Source organism: Dreissena polymorpha, chromosome 4 (assembly GCF_020536995.1).
Source record: "Dreissena polymorpha isolate Duluth1 chromosome 4, UMN_Dpol_1.0, whole genome shotgun sequence".
Lineage (NCBI taxonomy): Eukaryota > Metazoa > Mollusca > Bivalvia > Myida > Dreissenidae > Dreissena > Dreissena polymorpha.
In genome coordinates this window covers 27,848,265-27,866,676 of record NC_068358.1, presented here as the reverse complement: position 1 = coordinate 27,866,676, position 18,412 = coordinate 27,848,265, and the positions used below count along the sequence as shown (strand labels likewise).

The following is an 18,412-nucleotide window of genomic DNA, read 5'->3' as shown; positions in this document are numbered from 1 at the left end:
TATTGTGTAAAGAACTGAATGACTTATTTTACATGTTACGTTGTGAACTCAGTTGTAAAAGTACCAATAACAATCATATTAAATTCTAATGGTAAAGAACTAAAATGAACGTTAGTTTACTATTTTGTTGCAATGTCGTATTTGAGCGTTTCTGTTAAATTTGCCACATTTAAGCAAGCCTTTTCACCGATTTTGGCAGATATTGAAGATTGTCATGAAATTCTTTATATCGATAAATGTAAACAATAAATCTAAAAAGCTCCTGTAAAAAAAGAATAAAATAAATAAAGAAAATAAGTAACCATCAACTGGGCTCGAATCTCTGACCCTTGGAGTAAAAGTCAAACTCGTACACCACTCGGCAAAACGAGCTCATACAATGAGTAATGTATTTTATACTTAATAAAAGCAATCCTCGTAGTGTCGATAAATAAAACGACAACAGCAAAACTCTCCCAATGATTCAATCGTTTCGCGTTGCAACGCTTTTACATTTTCATGCTTTTTAAACCGTCAAAAGATGCATATACATGTAAAGGATATTTAAGAGCAAAGTAAATGGTCAGTATTACTGTACACGCAATTATCATAACTGCAACGACCAATCTGAAAGATTTTGTTTTATTTTGTAAATTTACCAAAACGTAAAAAGGCCCCTTTAATATGTGAACTGGTAAATGTTCTGAATTTTAAACTTTTATCACGTGTATGTGTGTACATGCGAGTGTATTGCTCGACTGTCAGTGTAATAGTTGTGTCTGTGTTAAGCAAGTTTAACAAAATGACAACGAAAATTAATTTAACAACCCCGAATGGCATAGAACTTGAGTATTGCTTTGCAAAGGGGATATATTTTAGGTAAGTAATGCTTTGCAGAGGTTACATCGTTATTAATTACATCCATTGGATGCAAGAGCGCAAGACATGTCCGTACGAACGATATAAATGGCGATTAACATTTTACTTTTCGTACCTGGTTCTTGCTTGTCGTTCTGGAGATTGCAAACATTATAAAACACTGTGCGATTTTTAGTTACCAACAACTCCAAACTGTAAATTGACAGCCTTTTAGTGATTTTCTTTCTTTTGCGTTCTATTTTGTGTTGTTTTAATGTGCAGGTATGTTTTTCATCCACTATTTTGTCTTTTGTTAGAACCTATGCAAGTAAACAGCTGTGTTACAAATATTTTTTTTTAATTATACAATTATATTTTGAATATTTTGTTGTACTCGTTAAAATCTATAAATAATTGTCTATAAGGATATTCTGATTTTTTAGTTAATATTTCTGTACAGTCATTTACTCAGTGTTATTTGTATATGCTGCGACGTCTTCGCAGTGACACCCTCTGTACTTAGTTCACATTTTCAGAGCCTCAACGCTAGAGCACCTGACCGATGGTGACCTGTCCAAACAAGTTGAAAACGTGCAAAACCTTCCGATTCGTGATGACGACGTCTACCTTGTTACGTTTCCAAAGTCAGGTATCTATGCTTTAATGCGGCCAACTTGATTGAAATTGTCATATGCGTTATTTATAACATTATAGTCGCATATAATTTTGTTCAAATTATCCATTCCATTAAGATTAACACTATATATGTTTAGCTGAAGCTCAATTTTCTGGCATTTTTTGTTCTGTCCTGAAATTTAGTTTGTGTAATTTGTTATGTTGCCTATGCATGCTTGAAAATCAATTGCGTTTTATACTTGCATGTTCGTTGTCAAGGAACTCACTGGCTCTGGGAAATCGTCTGCATGCTACGAAAGGGCAAATCTGAGTACGAAAAGGACGTAAAGGAAGTGGCATTCCTTGACTTCAAGTCCACAGAACAAATCGAGGCACTTCCGTCTCCTCGTGTCATCAACTGTCACTATCCCGTTCATCTTACTCCGCGAGAGATATTCACGAAAGGCATCAAGATTATCCACGTACAAAGGAATCCAAAGGATATAGCCGTTTCGTACTTCAATCATATTTTTAAGTTTAGCAAAAAGCCTTCACCGTTGAAAACGTTCAGCGACTTCCTGCCTTTAATGCTCGGGTCGTACGGCATAGGTTTGTACAATAGTAACACATTTCTTGAAAATTACATATAAGTTTTATCCTAGTATTAAATTATGAAAAGTAAGTAGCAGAACAAGCAGTATTTTGCGCAGTGAGAGCAAATCTTTTAATTTTTGATTTTTTTAGTAGGAATTTTTATTCTGATAATACCAATCAAGTTGTACGTGTAAGTTACGCAGAATAATTGCAAACGTACAGCCATTTCCGTTCGTATCAGTATTCGGTCAAACACTTCTGAGTTTTATTTGCTCGGTTCTACATAGCACATTCTTCGTGTAGATTTGTTGATTTTTTTGTTTACAGTTTTTAGCTCACCTGATTGCTCAGGTGAGGTTTTGGGATCGGTTTTGTCCGTCTGTCCGTCCGTCCACATTTGGTTGTAAACACTCTAGAGGCCACATTTCTTGTGCGATCTTCATGAAACTTGGTCAGAAGATTAGTCCCAATTATACCTCGATCAAGTTAGAAACTGGTTATGCTGGGTCAAAAACTAGTTCACTAGGTCAAAAAAATAAAAACCTTGTAAACACTGTAGAAGTCACATTTCATGCCTGATCTTCATGTAACTGTGTCAAAATGTTTGTCTTAATGATATGTTGGTTTCGTTCAAAAGTGGTTCCGGTCCGTTGAAAACATGGCCGCCAGTGGGTGGGGCAGTTTTCTTTATCTGGCTATAGAGAAACCTTGTACACACTCTAGTAGTCACAATGTTTGCCCAATCATCATGAAACTTTGTCAAAACATCGGTTTTATTGATATCTCGGACGAGTTCGAAAATGGTCCAGATCGGAGAAAAAAACATGGCCACGAAGGGGCGGGGCAATATTCGCTATATGTATATAGTGAAAACATGTGAACACTCTAGAAGTCACATTTTTGGCCCAATTGCATTTTTATGAAATTTGGTCAGAACATTTGTTTTCTAGATACGAGAGTTGAGTTCGAAAAACATGGCGGCTGGGGGGGGGGCATTTTTCTTATATTTATATATTTAAAAAAACTTTGTCAACACTCTAGAAGTCACATTTTTCCCCAATCATTATGAAACTTGGTGAAAAGATTGGATTTATTTATATCTGAGATAAGTTTGAAAATGGTCTCGATCGGTATAAAAACATGGCCGCCAGGGGGGGGGCAGTTTTCCTCATATGACTATAGAGAAGCCTTGTGAACACTCTAGAAGTCACATTGTTTGCCTTATCATCGTGAAACTTAGTCAATATATTGGTTTTATTAATATCTCGGACAAGTTGGAAAATGGCTCAAATCGGTGAAAAAAAACACACTTTTTAGCTTAGTGAGGTTTTAGGATTAGTCTTTGTCGACTGCCGTTGTAAACAGTCTATCATTCGCATTTCTCAAGCCCTTTTTATCAAAGTTGCTAGAAGCTATATGGCCACAAGATCCGAGTCAAGTTTAGTAACGAGCAAAATCACATAATAAATGCCATAATTATTGCCCTTAGATTGTCAAAATTTTCATTATATTATACACAATCCTTGTAAACACTCTAGAGGTTACAATTTTGTTTCCGATTTTATGAATCTTGGTCATAATAATTATTTTTGTCAGAAAAGTTTGATGTTTGTCACGAGGGGTCAAAATATAGGTCACCAGGTCAAATCTTACAAAAAAATCTCGTAAACACTCCATACGTCAGAGTTTTGGTTCAATAATGATAAAACTTGACCAGAATGTTTGTCTGGACAATATCTAGGTCGAGTTTGACGTTTGGTAAAGATTGAATGAATCGACCCCTCAGGTGAGCGAACTAGGGCCTTCTTGGCACTCTTGTTTAACGTATTCTCGAACATTAAGTGCTACAGTAAACAATGGTATTTGAATTATATTCCAGATCTATATTACCCTTGGTGCAAATATGTAAAGGAGTGGGAAAAGTTTTCCAGAAAACATCCTGATCAAATTCTTAACATGAACTTTGAAGACGTAAAAGAGGTGAGTTTCAAGAACACTAATAGTAATTCTTTTTCCGGACATTTGTTTACATATTTTTATCGCATTTATAAAAGAAGTTTAAAGTTAGTAATTTTTGTGTAACGTAGGAAGTGGGTTTTACGATAGAAATTATAACTATCTATACTGTACACGCATTTGGTTTGTTGTATACTCTGCAACAATTTTGTTAGTTACAGCTTCTTATTGACCCCGTTCGGTGTTATTCAGGTTCAGTAATTTAAAATGGGGCTTGATCTACTCTATCGCCTAGTATACACTTATTACCGTGTATCATACTATGTGGGGAGAGTGAAAAGCCATATAAAACCGCGTAAAGAATGTTAATGTTACCGAGTACTATTTCTTCTCAAGCATTAACGTAATAACATGATATAATATCGCTAGACTGAATATTACATGACGTCTTCTTATTTACTACCGTGACATTTAAAGTTATTAATCATATATGCAAAGCTCCAGGCCTAGTATTAAAAATGCACGGTCAGCACGTGATTTGGCCAGCACATAAAAAACGATTATTTTGTAAAGATAAGATAAAATAAGATAGGCAAGATAAATAGAAATACATTTTTTAGCAAATCTCATTAACTTTATCTAGTTTCACTAATCGTTTGATGTAGTTTTCACGATATTCAAGTTTCAAATCACATCTGTCACAGAACCCGATTCGGGAGATTCGCAAAGTCAACGAGTTTCTTGGAACAAAGTGCAGCGACGAGCTTATAGCCGATATATCTGAGGCTTGCGAGTTTGAAAATCTGAAGAAAGCGGACGCTGAAGTGAAAGACAAAAAGGCGTTTTTCAATCATGAAGGACCTTCCCCAATGTATCGTAAAGGTAAAATGAATTATTTTCTTTACATATACGAGCATATTAAATAGCAAGGCTTCTTATCGACCCCGCACGGTGTGATCTCTCATCTCCTAAACAAATGACCTAGTAGAATACGAATGGCTTAGAGAGGTCAAGTGCGCGGCCTGTTCTTTCCTTACACATATCAACGTCAAATAAATGGCGTCTGTTTTAAAAAAATGACAAATTAAACACTGACATAAACATGGTATTCTTTTTATCCTACAGCATGTAAATAAACAACGTTTAATTGTTAAAAACAAGATAAGTATTGACTCAAAGCATCAAAGGGCGTCGGGAATTTCTGTGTAAAAGGCACTCAATGAAGTAACATGGAACGATTTTTTTCTACTGTAAATATTAATATAGTGGCCGATTATTTTAAGCAAAATAGAAAGATACCGGTATAACCATTATCTATGATTTCGTGTTATAATCCCAAATAACCATTATCTATGATGTTGTGTTATAACCGCCAAATAACCATTATCTATGATTTTGTGTTGTAACCCCCAAATATTTCATAGTTCATTTTACTACATTGGTTTTCGTTTTTTACTGGCATCCGTGTGCATTTTTCATTAATGGAACAGAACTGTGTAGGTTTTAAAAAATCTGCTTCATCTTGTAAGCGTAATTTTATATTTTTCTCAACTTCAAGGGGAGATTATTCTGAACTTATTCTTACGTTGCTCATTAACGATAGGGGTTGAGTACTCATTGATATGGAAACACTGTAAAAGTTTCAATGTGTTTACGATCCCCCCCCCCCCACACCACCCTCTCACACATGTATTTCATGGGCATAATAAAAACAAAAAAATGGTTACAACAAAACAGCATATTTATTAAATCTCAAATGTCTACATCAAAACAAAAAGTTAACATAGAACACAAATAAAATATTTTGATTATACTGGGGCTCGAACCTTGGACCTCTCACATGTGGAGCGAGTTTGTAACCACTACACTACGGAAACGCTTGAAAAATCACCTTCTAACTAGGATATTAAGGTAGTAGTAGCCTAATGGGTTCTTTTCCAGAAACACTCGTTGTTATTATTTCCACATAGTTAATTGTATATCACAACTAATTGCAAAATTTTAAAACATTTTAACTTTTTATACTAGGTTGAATACACCTACCTCTTGACTCGGTTGGTCGTTTTCTATGGATTTACCCTATATCCAAAATATATAGTTATTTGTAATGGGATATATATATATATATTGACAATTAACTTAATAAACGTACTCGACTGGATTATGTTAGTAGAAACAGAATTTAAAAAGTGTCATTGAAAGAGAATTGTGCCTTTGATATCCAATAATATATGCACTTATCTGGATAAAATGGCAAAAACGACAACAAATGGTTCAGTGACAAGAAACTTTAATTACGTTTTATTTCACTTGTAGGGTGATGAAATGCATATATTGTACATATTTATTTAACACAACATATTTTCTACACACTGAATGAAATTCAGGAAGTTTTACCGTTCCTATCTTAAGAAATTTTACTTTGAGTATGCCTACCTCAATTCATTTTTACGCAATGAATGTAAGTATAAATTTGTATATCACTTCTTTTGGGGGTTTTCTAGTTGCTAATTAAAAGCTACAGTTATAAACCATGCCATGTGAAGAAATTTAGCTAACTTTGATTTAATATTGATATAATAATACATTAACAAGAGCACCGAATAACGGGTGCCACGCTCGGCAAGCGTAAGCTTGTCAGAATTAATCTATTTTAGAGGTCACAGTGACCTTGACCTTTGGCCTAGTGACCCAAAATTGGTGTGGCGAGAACTCATCAAGGTGCATCTACATACATGTATGAAGTTTCAAAGTTGAAGGTGGAAGTACTGTGATGTTAGAGGCAAAGTTAAAGTTTTATATTAGAGGTCACAGTGACCTTGACCTTTGACCTAGTGATCAAAAAATGGGTGTGGCGTGTAGAACTCATCAATGTGCATGTACATATGAAGTTTCAAAGTTGTAGGTGGAAGCACTTTAATTTTAGAGCAAATGTAAAGGTTTTAGCACGACGCGGACGTTGGACGGCGGACGACGAAGAGGCTATGACAATACCTCGGAGTTTTCTCCAAAAACAGCCGGGCCTATAATACAATCTTAAGATCATCTAAAGTCAAAAGGCAACATATGAATACAGGCGCAGTTCACCGAAAAATGTCAAAGTTGTCCTTAATATTACGTAGCATAAAGATGTATGAGTTATCATGTTTCTTTAAACATGTAGCACAATAATATACAACTTATATTTTAATAAAAACAGCCAGATTAATGACAACTAGATGTACATTATTTAGTATCAATATAAAGCCATTACGTGATTGTGATTGGCCGCGTGTCATTTGAAAGCCATATTATCTAGTTCCGTCACTCTTCGTCACTGAAAAACTGACCGATTTTAGGGACCACTTCAGATAAAATATTTTTTTGCGTTTGTGACTTTTGGTAGTCCCTCATTATTTTTAGCAATGAAAGTATCCCTAAAGTCATCCTCTCCGGAACTGGAAAATATGGCTTTCAAATGACACAAGGCCAGTCCATATCCCGCAATGTTTTCAGTTGTTGGTCGCTTTAGAGTTCCTCTATGCAACAGCACCTCTAATAATCTAATGTTCTTTGCCTTTAAGGCTTTTCATGACTTAAACAAACTGAATTATGGTTTGCAAAAACAGTAAAGATGTAGGCAATATTGTCAGTAATTTTACATTTTTAAGCAAAGATCCCAGTGCTTACACATCATCAGGGGCACTGTGGGCGTTGCAGGTTGCCTGGAGAACACGTTCACTAGATCTTCCTGTTTGTGTGACTGTCCAGGATACGATTTTTGAAAACCGGCATAGAGTCAACAAAACTGCTTACATAATTACAAAACGTTTCAAAACAGTGTGTGTTCAGCAATAGACTAACCAAAACCGGAAAATCAAACCTGCGCCCATTATGAGCAACACAAATGGCTCTGGGAAATTTTGCAAGCCACATCATGCAATCATGCAGAGAAGTTTTAATTGATACACCTTCAACACTTCCAACATCCATTTACACGCATTATGCTATGATCATCAACATAGATGCCAATCACTTTCTGAGATTCGGAAGAAATTGGCACTGTTGTCTTCACATATGTCGAGAACTTAAAACCCGTCTTCAAATGCACAGCAGCATTCTGAGTTATATAAGGCAATACTGTACCTCGATATGAAATACAAAATTAAATTCACACAATGCTGATTTCATGAACTTTATCATTCCCCTTTAAGTTAAATTCTGAGGCCTTATATGATCGTTAGTCGTTAGACTCAAATTATCGCTTGTGAAAAGAATTCACCATTTATATGAATAGCTCAGAATTTTAATATACCTATGCTCCTTAATAAGATTTAGTACTCAAAGTAGTGAAATTATTTTAAAAAAGAACTGTGTTCGTGAAACACAATGCCCCCTACTGATCCGCTTTGAAGCCATATATTTGACCTTTGACTTTGAAGGATGACCTTGACATTTCACATTTCAAATACGCAGCTCCATGAGATACACATGTATGCCATATATCGAGTTACTATCTTCACTAATGCAAAATTTGAACTTTGACCTTGAAGGATTACCTTGACCTTTCACCACTCAAAATGTGCAGCTCCATGAGATACGCATGCATGCCAAAAATCGAGTTGCTATCTTCAATATTGCAAAATTTTACATTTGACCTTGACATTGAAGGATGACCTTGACCTTTCACCACTCAAATGATGCAGCTCCATGAGATGCACATGCATGCCAAATATCGAGTTTTTGGACGCACAGACGCCATATATTTGACATTCGACCTTGAAGGATGACCTTGACATTCATCTTTCACCATTCAAAATGTTCAGCTCCATGAGACACACATGCATGCCAAATATCCAGTTGCTATCTTCAATATTTCAAAATTTGACCTTTGACCTTGAACGTGAAGGATGACCTTGATCTTCACTTTCACCACTCAAAAAATGTGCAGATCCATGAGATGCACATGCATGCCAAATATCAAGTTACTATCTTCAATATTGAAAAAGTTATGGCAAATGTTAAAGTTTTCGGACGGACAGACGCCATATATTTGACATTTGACCTTGAAGGATGGCCTTGACCTTAAACGTTCACCCTTCAAAATGCAAAATGTTTAGCTCCATGAGATATACATGCATGCCAAATATCAAGTTGCTATTTTCAATTTAGAAAAATTTGACCTTTGACCTTGACCTTGAAGGATGACCTTGACCTTCACCTTTCACCACTCAAAATGTTCAGCTCCATGAGATACACATGCATGCCAAATATCAAGTTGCTATCTTCAATATTGAAAAAATTTATGGCCAATGTTAAAGTTTTCGGACGGACAGACGTCATAATAATCACTTTAGAAAACCACAAAATAAATATATTTTGATTATGTTTTGTTTTTAAACAAAACCAGAAAGTTTCGCGTATTTGCCCAGTCCCTGTGATATATCCCCTGTGATCAGTTGTGGATCAGTTATTAATTAAAACAATTAGCTTTGCATTTTTGGCAATAAATGTTGTAATAAATGTTAAAAGGCATAAATGCAGTACTTATTTACACTAATTTACACAAAAAATCACCAATAAGCAAGATATTCTTAAAACATATATATAAAAAATACATATTGATCCGTAAAATAACTTCTCCCATAAGCGAAAAAAAAAACGCATTACATACTAGTCGACGCACTCCAGTGCGACGCCAACAATAGCAAAATACAGATCAAATTAAATGAATCTGATATTTCGCAGTAATATCAAAGTTATTTTTAGGATTTTAGCACTCAAATGAACTTTTTGCATTATCGCCTAATTTCGGACATATCCATCGTGGGACTCGCAAGTTACATAAAATATGGCCGTCACTGTACGCGTCAGGTTGAGAGTGTATATCCCATAAACCATCAATCACAAACTATGGAACGCCATAGCGACCTTAACATGAAAACGTATATTTTATGACTATATATATAATTATATGATGTTGAATATATATTATGTGATGTTACTTTGGCATTAAACGTTGTAAATTAACGATAGTTTGCGGATAGTTTAACATTATATGATCCTCACGGTCCATTATATTATTCTTATTGTCCATTTTATGCTGCCTATTGTCCATTATGTGATGCCCATAGTCCATTATATGATGCTCACTCTCCATTATATGTTGCTCACTCTCCATCAATTGATGCCCATGTTCCATTATATGCTGCTCACTCTCAATTATATGATGCTCACTCTCCATTATATGCTGCTCACTCTCAATTATATGCTGCTCACTCTCAATTATATGATGCTCACTCTCCATTATATGATGCTCACTCTAAATTGTATGATGCTCACTTTCAATTATATGATGCTCACTCTCAATTATATGATGCTCACTCTCAATTATATGATGCTCACTCTCAAATATATTCATGATGCTCGCTCTCAAATATATTCATGATGCTCACTCTCAATTTTACGATGCTCACTCTCAATTATACGATGCACATCATCCATTATATGATGCTCACTCCCCATTATATGATGCTCACTCTCCATTATATGATGCTCATTGTTCATTATACGATGTTCACAGTCAATTATATTATGCCGGTTGTCCATTATATGAATATCATTGCCCATTATATGATGCTCACTGCCCATAATCTTTGTTCAATGTATGATTTATTATGTTGCCTGGTCCGTTTGCTATATTCTGGTGCTAGTTCTTTATTATAGGCTCATTATTTATCATTATGCAATGCTCAGATTCTATTTTAGGATGACCAATATTCAAAAATGATTGGTGGGCTGGAGGTTATTATTTCCCTGATGATGAATTGTTAGTGTTAAGGCTAAATTGTTCGTGGCGATGTGAAAATTTTAATCAATGAGACAGATACATGTGGCTGACCGAGTTCATTGTCTGATAAGTGTGCCAACGATTCCAACTCGATTCCCTGGCCAACAAAAAAATGCTAAGAGTGCATGGAGGTCAATTTCTTGCAACACTTTTTCGACCGTTTTGCGGACGGCCATGCTTCTTAAGTTAGCTAACAACAAAGGGAGGCAACCGTGCAGATATGCACATGCTCATTAGACGGCTAATATAAACATGATGCCGTGAAATGAAATCTTAGACCAATGCAGCTGAAGCGTTTCGACCGTCATGCCGGCTATTAAATTAAAATTAGATCAATAATTTTAATTTTAATTAATGTATCAAAAACTGTGACGGAGAAAGCTACTGTGGTTCGTCTGAGCCTAGCTTGAGGCACAAGAAAAATCAACAACAATGTGACTAAAATATATTTATTCTTTAAAATTATTCATCACTCATACTTAAGCAATAATGCAACAATACAAACAATTCATATAGAAATACAGTTCATAAACTTTCAAAAGTTAATCATAGTTAAAACAAGGTTTCAAAAACAATTATACACTTTCATGTCAACAGTTTGTGTTCAGTATGAGGCAAATGCCTGTATAAAACACTAGGATAAACAAACACCCGTGATCACTTTAATTGAATTCACTCACAAACTTCACTTTCACTAATCAAATAATTCAGAGCTCACATCCATTGTATTATTCACTAAAGTAAGACACTTAAATAAAACAAACAGTTTAAATCAATTTCTTCGGCTTGAATTAATCACTTATAACTTGCATTAATCACAACACATTAAGTCACTTTGGTAAAATGACTAGCTGAGATTTGTCATTTAATAAATTCACTATATGTTCACTTATCACTAATTAAAAACACTAACTTGTTGTTGCACAAAATCACTAAGTCCTGTTCTTTATTGAACCACTAACTCAAATTTCCACTTAGAGAAAAAAATACTAAGTCCCTTTGCCTTAGTAATAACTAAGTTAATAATTCTCACTTAGTTAAAAGAACTAAACTAACTTCACTAACTGAACATTCCCAGTTAGGAAAACACAGTAAAATACTAATTCAATATTTTCATTTCAAGAAAAATAAGACTAAATCACTTTTATTTAGTGAAATATATACTTAGAACTTTAAACTCACCTCCATGATAAATTTTTACTAACAGATGCCTATCTCTCTAAACAGCTTGTTTCTCTAAACTGTTCTGGCAGGTTAGTAATTCACTAACCCCAAACTTTCAATTAGTGGACTAACTCTTTCAACTTAGAGCCAGGGGGGTCTGACATTAGTCTTTAACTTGTATGCTCAGATGTTTCGAGTGAGTAGTTCTTTTGGGAAAGGCCAACAATGTGCCAGTCCCCTGATTCTGAGGTGTAGCTGGCATATATCTAGGCAAACATCCAATCAAATGAGAGCACTGCTATCCTTAGTATCCAGGTAAAGATAAGCACTTGCCAGCAGCACTGACCACTGATGTAAACTATCTGCATCAACACTTACAGAGAGTTTAGACTTTAATTCATTAATGATGGATCAGGTATATTTTCATTGTATGATAATTCTGAAGAAATGAGATACATGCTTTAAAGTTTTAAGCATGTATCTCATTTCTTCAGAATTATCATACAATGAAAATATACCTGATCAATCATTAATGAATTTATCAGTTATTAAAAAATGTAATTTAAAAAATCATTATTGTAAGAATAAATACAAAGTAAAAACAATTACAAGGCAGGCGTTACACAACATTTATATTGGTGTTTATAAATAGTTAAAAATACGTTTCGACCATCTATTCTACATAGAATCCTCCCCTTATATATTCATTATATTATATTATGTGATTATTATTAGTATTATATATGTGAGAGAACTGAGAGGCTTGATAAAGAGCATGTGCTTTCTCGCGCTACTAGTACAGTAAATGAATTGCTTTGTCGAGAAATACACTTGTGCCACGCTCGACGATCGTATAATGAAATTTGCACATAATATAATGAACAATGTGGATCAGATAAAGGGAGTGAGCATCACATAATGATGTACAATGAGCATAATATAATTGAAAGCGAGCATCATATAATTGAGAGTGAGCAACATATAATGGAGAGTGAGCATTATATAATGTACAATGAGCATCAAATAATGTAAAATGAGCATAATATATTTCAGAGTAAGCATCATATAATGGAGAGTGAGCATCATATAAAGTACAATGAACATCATATAATTGAGAGTGAGCATATCATGTACAATGAGCAGCATATAATGTACAATGAGCAGCATATAATTGAGAGTGAGCTTATCATGTACAATGAGCAGCATATAATGTACAATGAGCAGCATATAATGTACAATGAGCAGCATATAATTGAGAGTGAGCATCATATAATGGAGAGTGATCATCATATAATGTACAATGAACATCATATAATGTAGAGTGAGCATCATTTAATGTAGAGTGAGCATCATATAATTGAGAGAAAGCATCATATAATGTACTTTTTTCTATTTTTTATTCAATAAAAGACATACAATGTATACATGTATATGATCATAAAACAAAGTGATGCCATTTAGCAGCAGTAATGTTCAAACATGTTATACAAGATATGCTAATATATACTTTTTGTTCTTGTGGTTTGCTTTTGATTAAAATAAAGGTAATATGTATTATTTTCTTTTTGGTTGTTTGTAAAAATAAACAGAATAGTTATGCATATGGATGAGTTGCATAAAGTGTGTAGGAAACATACTGGACTTGTTTATGAAAGTTTAATAATTGATAAAACAGTTCAGATAAATATCATTTAATGTACAATGAGTATCATATAATAGACACTTATCTTTATATAATGTACAGTGAGCATCATATAATGAACAATGAGCATTATATAATGGACCGTTAGCATCATATCATGGTGATTTGTCATCATACTATCATTCATTATTGGCGTATAATGCCAAAGTAACCTCATATAATGTAAAATCAACATCATATACTGATACAGATAGCCATGTAATATACTTTGTCATGTTAAGGCAGTTATGGCGTTTCATAACAAACAGTCTCAATAAGAATAAGTGTTCAACAAATAAATGTTTATGCGTGTCCAGTATAAAATTAGTACTCTGTATCAAATTGCGGGGAGAGGGTTAGTTAGTAGCCGTGTACAAAATTTATCTTCCTAGATACCACTCCTGTCTTTATAAACATCGTTATAACGGGGAAAAAATATATATATACTGCATTTAATAATAATGTTTACGTTACTTTTATGACGTTATTTGACTTTTAGAACTTCAATGACGTATACAGGCAAATGTGGAGGAAAAAATCACGGTCAGAGAGTGACCTATCTTAGCCAATAAAAGAACGATTATTTTGTACGACGTGAGATATCTTTGAATATTTCTTAGCGGTTGCAGCAACCTTTGACTAATACAGTTGTTGTATCACACATTGAAATCATACATACACATGTCGTATGACTATGCATTACCTTTCTCATTGCATATACTGCTAGGCATTTTAATCTTTCTTAAGGTGTAACAAACGTTGTAAATGAAATAAATTAACTTAGTATGATAAAGCAATAACTACATAATGTGTAAGTATCTTTACATTAAATATACAGTTGTATCAGAAAGTTGTCAGGAAGTGACGTAAATCCGCACCATCAAAAGAAGTACAAATTATAACAATACGATAGTGACACGAGTAGATGTACCACAGAAGCATATAACAATACGATAGTGACACGAGTAGATGTACCACAGAAGCAGCGCTACACATAAATACGATGTGTATTAAATTTAGATAAGAAATGGGACTTTTTAGTTTGAACCTCTTTACGCTTTACTCGATTCTATTAAAACTTCAGGTTTATTTGGATACTCCATAATTTATTTCAAGTGTCAGTCGTGGACGAAGCAACAACAGTACTTCATTAAATGTCGTATTCCTATTTCTCCTGACCGTTGGTTAATGCTTTATGCCAAATACATATAGGTAATCTTACTTAATCAATTAAGTATACTCACTTTGAAATACATGCCAGTTATTCAGCATTTCACAGGCGGAAATCCGTTTTCGTATTCAACGGTTAAAAAACGGATTTTGTAATGACGTTTTTAAAGCCACACACCTTGAAATGAGATGCATGTGAGTCAATACATTAAGATGCAATTTGAAAGTGTGCACAATTTTCTTTTAATCTATAGCCTAGTCTAGCAAGTATTTTTTTTTATTGTTAAACCGAAAGTATGATTTCTATACGTATACGTATATTTCGACAAACGCGATTATTCTTAAGTTTAAAAGCGCAAAATAGACGGATTTCTACCTTGTAACCACAAGATATATTCTTATTGGCATAGCTAAAATTAAATCTATAGCCTAGTTAGCAAGTAATTTGTTATTTTTCAAACGGTACCGCTTTTAAAACCGAAAGCAGGATTTCTAGACGTATAGGTCCATTTCGACAAACGAGATTAGTTTTAAGTTTTAAAGTGCAAAAAACGGATTTCTACATCGTAACCACCAGATATATTCTAATTGGCATAGCTACAATATGTTTCTTTTTTATACTTAAATTTACTATGCCATGTAGTTCATTTCAAGGTGTGTGGCTTTAATGGACATACATAGTAATGTCATTATAACATGAACATATTAGTGTTGTTGAATAGAAAGCAGGTGTAATAATCAAATGGTTAAATAAGTTTTGCATTGGTGGCGTTTTGATGTTGTTTGTATTGTACTAGGTATTAAATAACAGGGAACTGTTATGGATGTGGTTTTGTGCTGGGTCGAACACACCGTTCAATCGCCTCCAGCGACGACTATGGATCATGCAACTACTGAGGTACTGTATAATTAGTCACGACCGTCACCATTAGGCTTTTTTCAAAACCCACTCGAGTTTAATAATTGATAAAAATGTTGTTTGTTCACGTGGGTTGTTGTTATTTGGAAAACACGAAAGAAAAAGATTTCAATAAAATGTTTTTTCATATTTATCTTTGGTCTAAATCCTGTGAAATTGGAGTTTGACTGAAATAGTGGTGAATTTTGTTAGATTATTTTAACCACATTCTAACGGATTTCTTGAGAAGTTAGCAACTAGAAAAGTAGGGATTACGTTCTCAAAGTACTTCCTACTTGGGCTCTAAACGAACACACTCAAACCTGCTCAATCCAATACGAAAAATACAAAAAATAGGGAAATACTTACAATCTGCTTTCCACCGACATGTATACAGTATCGCAGGTGTCACAGTTGTCGCTGGAGGCGATTAAACGGTGTGGTAATCCTGCTCGTCTAATACAATGTCTCACAATAATCTCATGCGATTCACTCATCAAAACACCTTCGTCAGGCTATGCTCCCTGTTTCTTATTCTCATATGATCGTTTTTTACAGGCGAAGTTGGCGATTGGAAGAACTGGTTCACAGTGAGTGAAAGCAAGCAGATGGACCGATGGCTCAGTGACAATTTAACCGACACCGACTTGAAGTTCAGATATGAATTATAACGACGAAATCGATTTGCAATGGATTAAAGGCACACACCTTGAAATGAAATACATGGCATAGTAAATTAAAGTATAAATAAGAAACATTTTATCTATGCCAATTAGCATATATCTGGTGGTAACAAGGTAGAAATCCGTCTTTTTTGCGCTTTACAACTTAAAAATAATCGCGTTTGTCGAAATGGACGTATACGTCTAGATATCCTACTTTCGGTTTTAAAAGCGGTACCGTTTGAAAAATAATATATTATATGCTAACTAGGCAACATATTAAATTTTATCTATGCCAATTAGAATATAACTGGTGGTAACAAGGTACAAATCCGTCTTTTTGCGCTTTAAAACTTAAAATTAATCGCGTTTGTTGAAATGGACGAATACGTATAGAAATGATACTTTCGGTTTTAAATTAAAAAAATAAATAAATTACTTGCTAACTAAGCTATAGATTTAATCACAATTTTGCACACTTTCAAATTGCATCTATATGTATAGATTAACATGTATTTCATTTCAAGGTGTATGGCTTTAAGCCTCGTGAAATATTATTGTTTTGGCACAGCATTGAAAGTCAATTGACACTAGAGTTCATGTATCTCTTCACTCTTGCTTGGATAAACATTGATTAATTATTGAAGATACGTTGAAAATATTTATTCACAAACCTTTTTATTTCAACGATTGACGAATTTAAATTTGTAAATAGTTATTTTGTCCGGTATTTCAAAAATCATATATTGGATTACCTTAGACATGGAAAAGATAAATATCAATCGTTATCTACGCATAGGTGCTGTACCAGTTTTGAAGTGTAGATAAATCCAGATTTTCGATAAAATTGATTACATTATTCTGTGAAATTAAATGCAGTTAATCTGCATCGATGACTTCGTGTAGGCACATGAGTAGGGATTTACGCATATCTTTATGAACTATTGTGGGTATTTTTGTATTTCGGGTTTTTGCGAAGGTTAAGAAGCAATCTTTCGGCGGATCAAAGACAATAAACGCAATTAAATGATGACGATGTTCTTGTCAACACCTTATTAAAATAATCCCTGCGCCTTAATTACCGAAAAAAACTACATATGGATGTGTAATTGTTTGGTTATTGTAAACTACATTTACTAGCAAATAGCTTAAGTGTGTATAAGTGGTTGGAATCGGTTCCCCAAAACCGAGGTGATTAATCGGAGACCATACTCCGTGATTAATCGATTATTCAGCATTTTATACAAAAAATGAACTTTTTAATATTTTTACCGCTTTTTTTGTTGATATAAACATTATATTGCTATATTTTACAAAAAAAGAACTTTATCATGAATATTCCTTATGTGTTTTGTGATTTAATAATTAATAAATGCTAAAAAATCTTGCTTCATGTTCGAATTAGTGAAAAATCTTGTGGCTGCAATGTTGTGCACAATTTAGTGAATTTACCCATATCATTCACTTAAAAAAAGTTCTCTTGAGAGAATGTAACAATAGAACCAGACTATTGCCAATCAATATACGTCCCCACCAGCTCCACCATTGTCAGAAATATTTTTGTTATATGTTGCCATAGCAACCAGAATTCTTGACGTATGAACAACATAAAATGACGTGCATAATGTCCTTATTGCCCATCTATCCATGTTTCAAGTTTCATGAAAAAAAAAACTTTTAAAGTTATCGCAGGATCCAGAAAAGTGTGACTGACAGACGCACAGAGCGCAAACCATAAGTCCCCTCCGGTGAAGCCGGTAGGTAACAATAACCAAAACATAATGAGTGCAGATTTGTATAGTTAAGAAATGAATTAGGACATATATGATTCAGGATTTCTTCCAAATGAACTTGGACAATTTACAAAATAAACAATGTAACATCGTATGTTTGCATGGTTTTATTTTTAGAGTAAACATACCATGGTTCGTGTACTGATTACTGCAGTAATTATAGAACACATATGTCATATCAAGGTTTCCGTCCTTTGCTGGTTTAGTAGGATT

General features: G+C 34.0%; 1 protein-coding gene across 4 annotated transcripts; it reads left to right on the top strand.

Moving 5' to 3' along the window:
- The first annotated feature begins 708 nt into the window (after nucleotides 1-708).
- On the top strand, nucleotides 709-17,794 carry LOC127879456 (sulfotransferase 1A1-like). 4 transcript variants are annotated; one of them, XR_008049103.1, is made up of 7 exons: nucleotides 709-858; nucleotides 1,374-1,486; nucleotides 1,732-2,061; nucleotides 3,926-4,026; nucleotides 4,707-4,884; nucleotides 15,644-15,744; nucleotides 16,303-17,794. XR_008049103.1 is itself a non-coding variant. In XM_052426306.1 (7 exons), the coding sequence occupies exons 1-6, from the start codon at nucleotides 719-721 to the stop codon at nucleotides 15,741-15,743; spliced, it is 948 nt and encodes a 315-aa protein (XP_052282266.1). In that variant the 5' UTR covers nucleotides 709-718; the 3' UTR covers nucleotide 15,744; nucleotides 16,303-17,794. The 4 variants fall into 4 exon arrangements, 3 of the variants coding, with proteins under 3 accessions (XP_052282266.1, XP_052282264.1, XP_052282267.1); XM_052426306.1 differs by having other exon boundaries at nucleotides 15,658-15,744; XM_052426304.1 differs by lacking the exon at nucleotides 15,644-15,744.
- The last annotated feature ends 618 nt before the right edge of the window (nucleotides 17,795-18,412 follow it).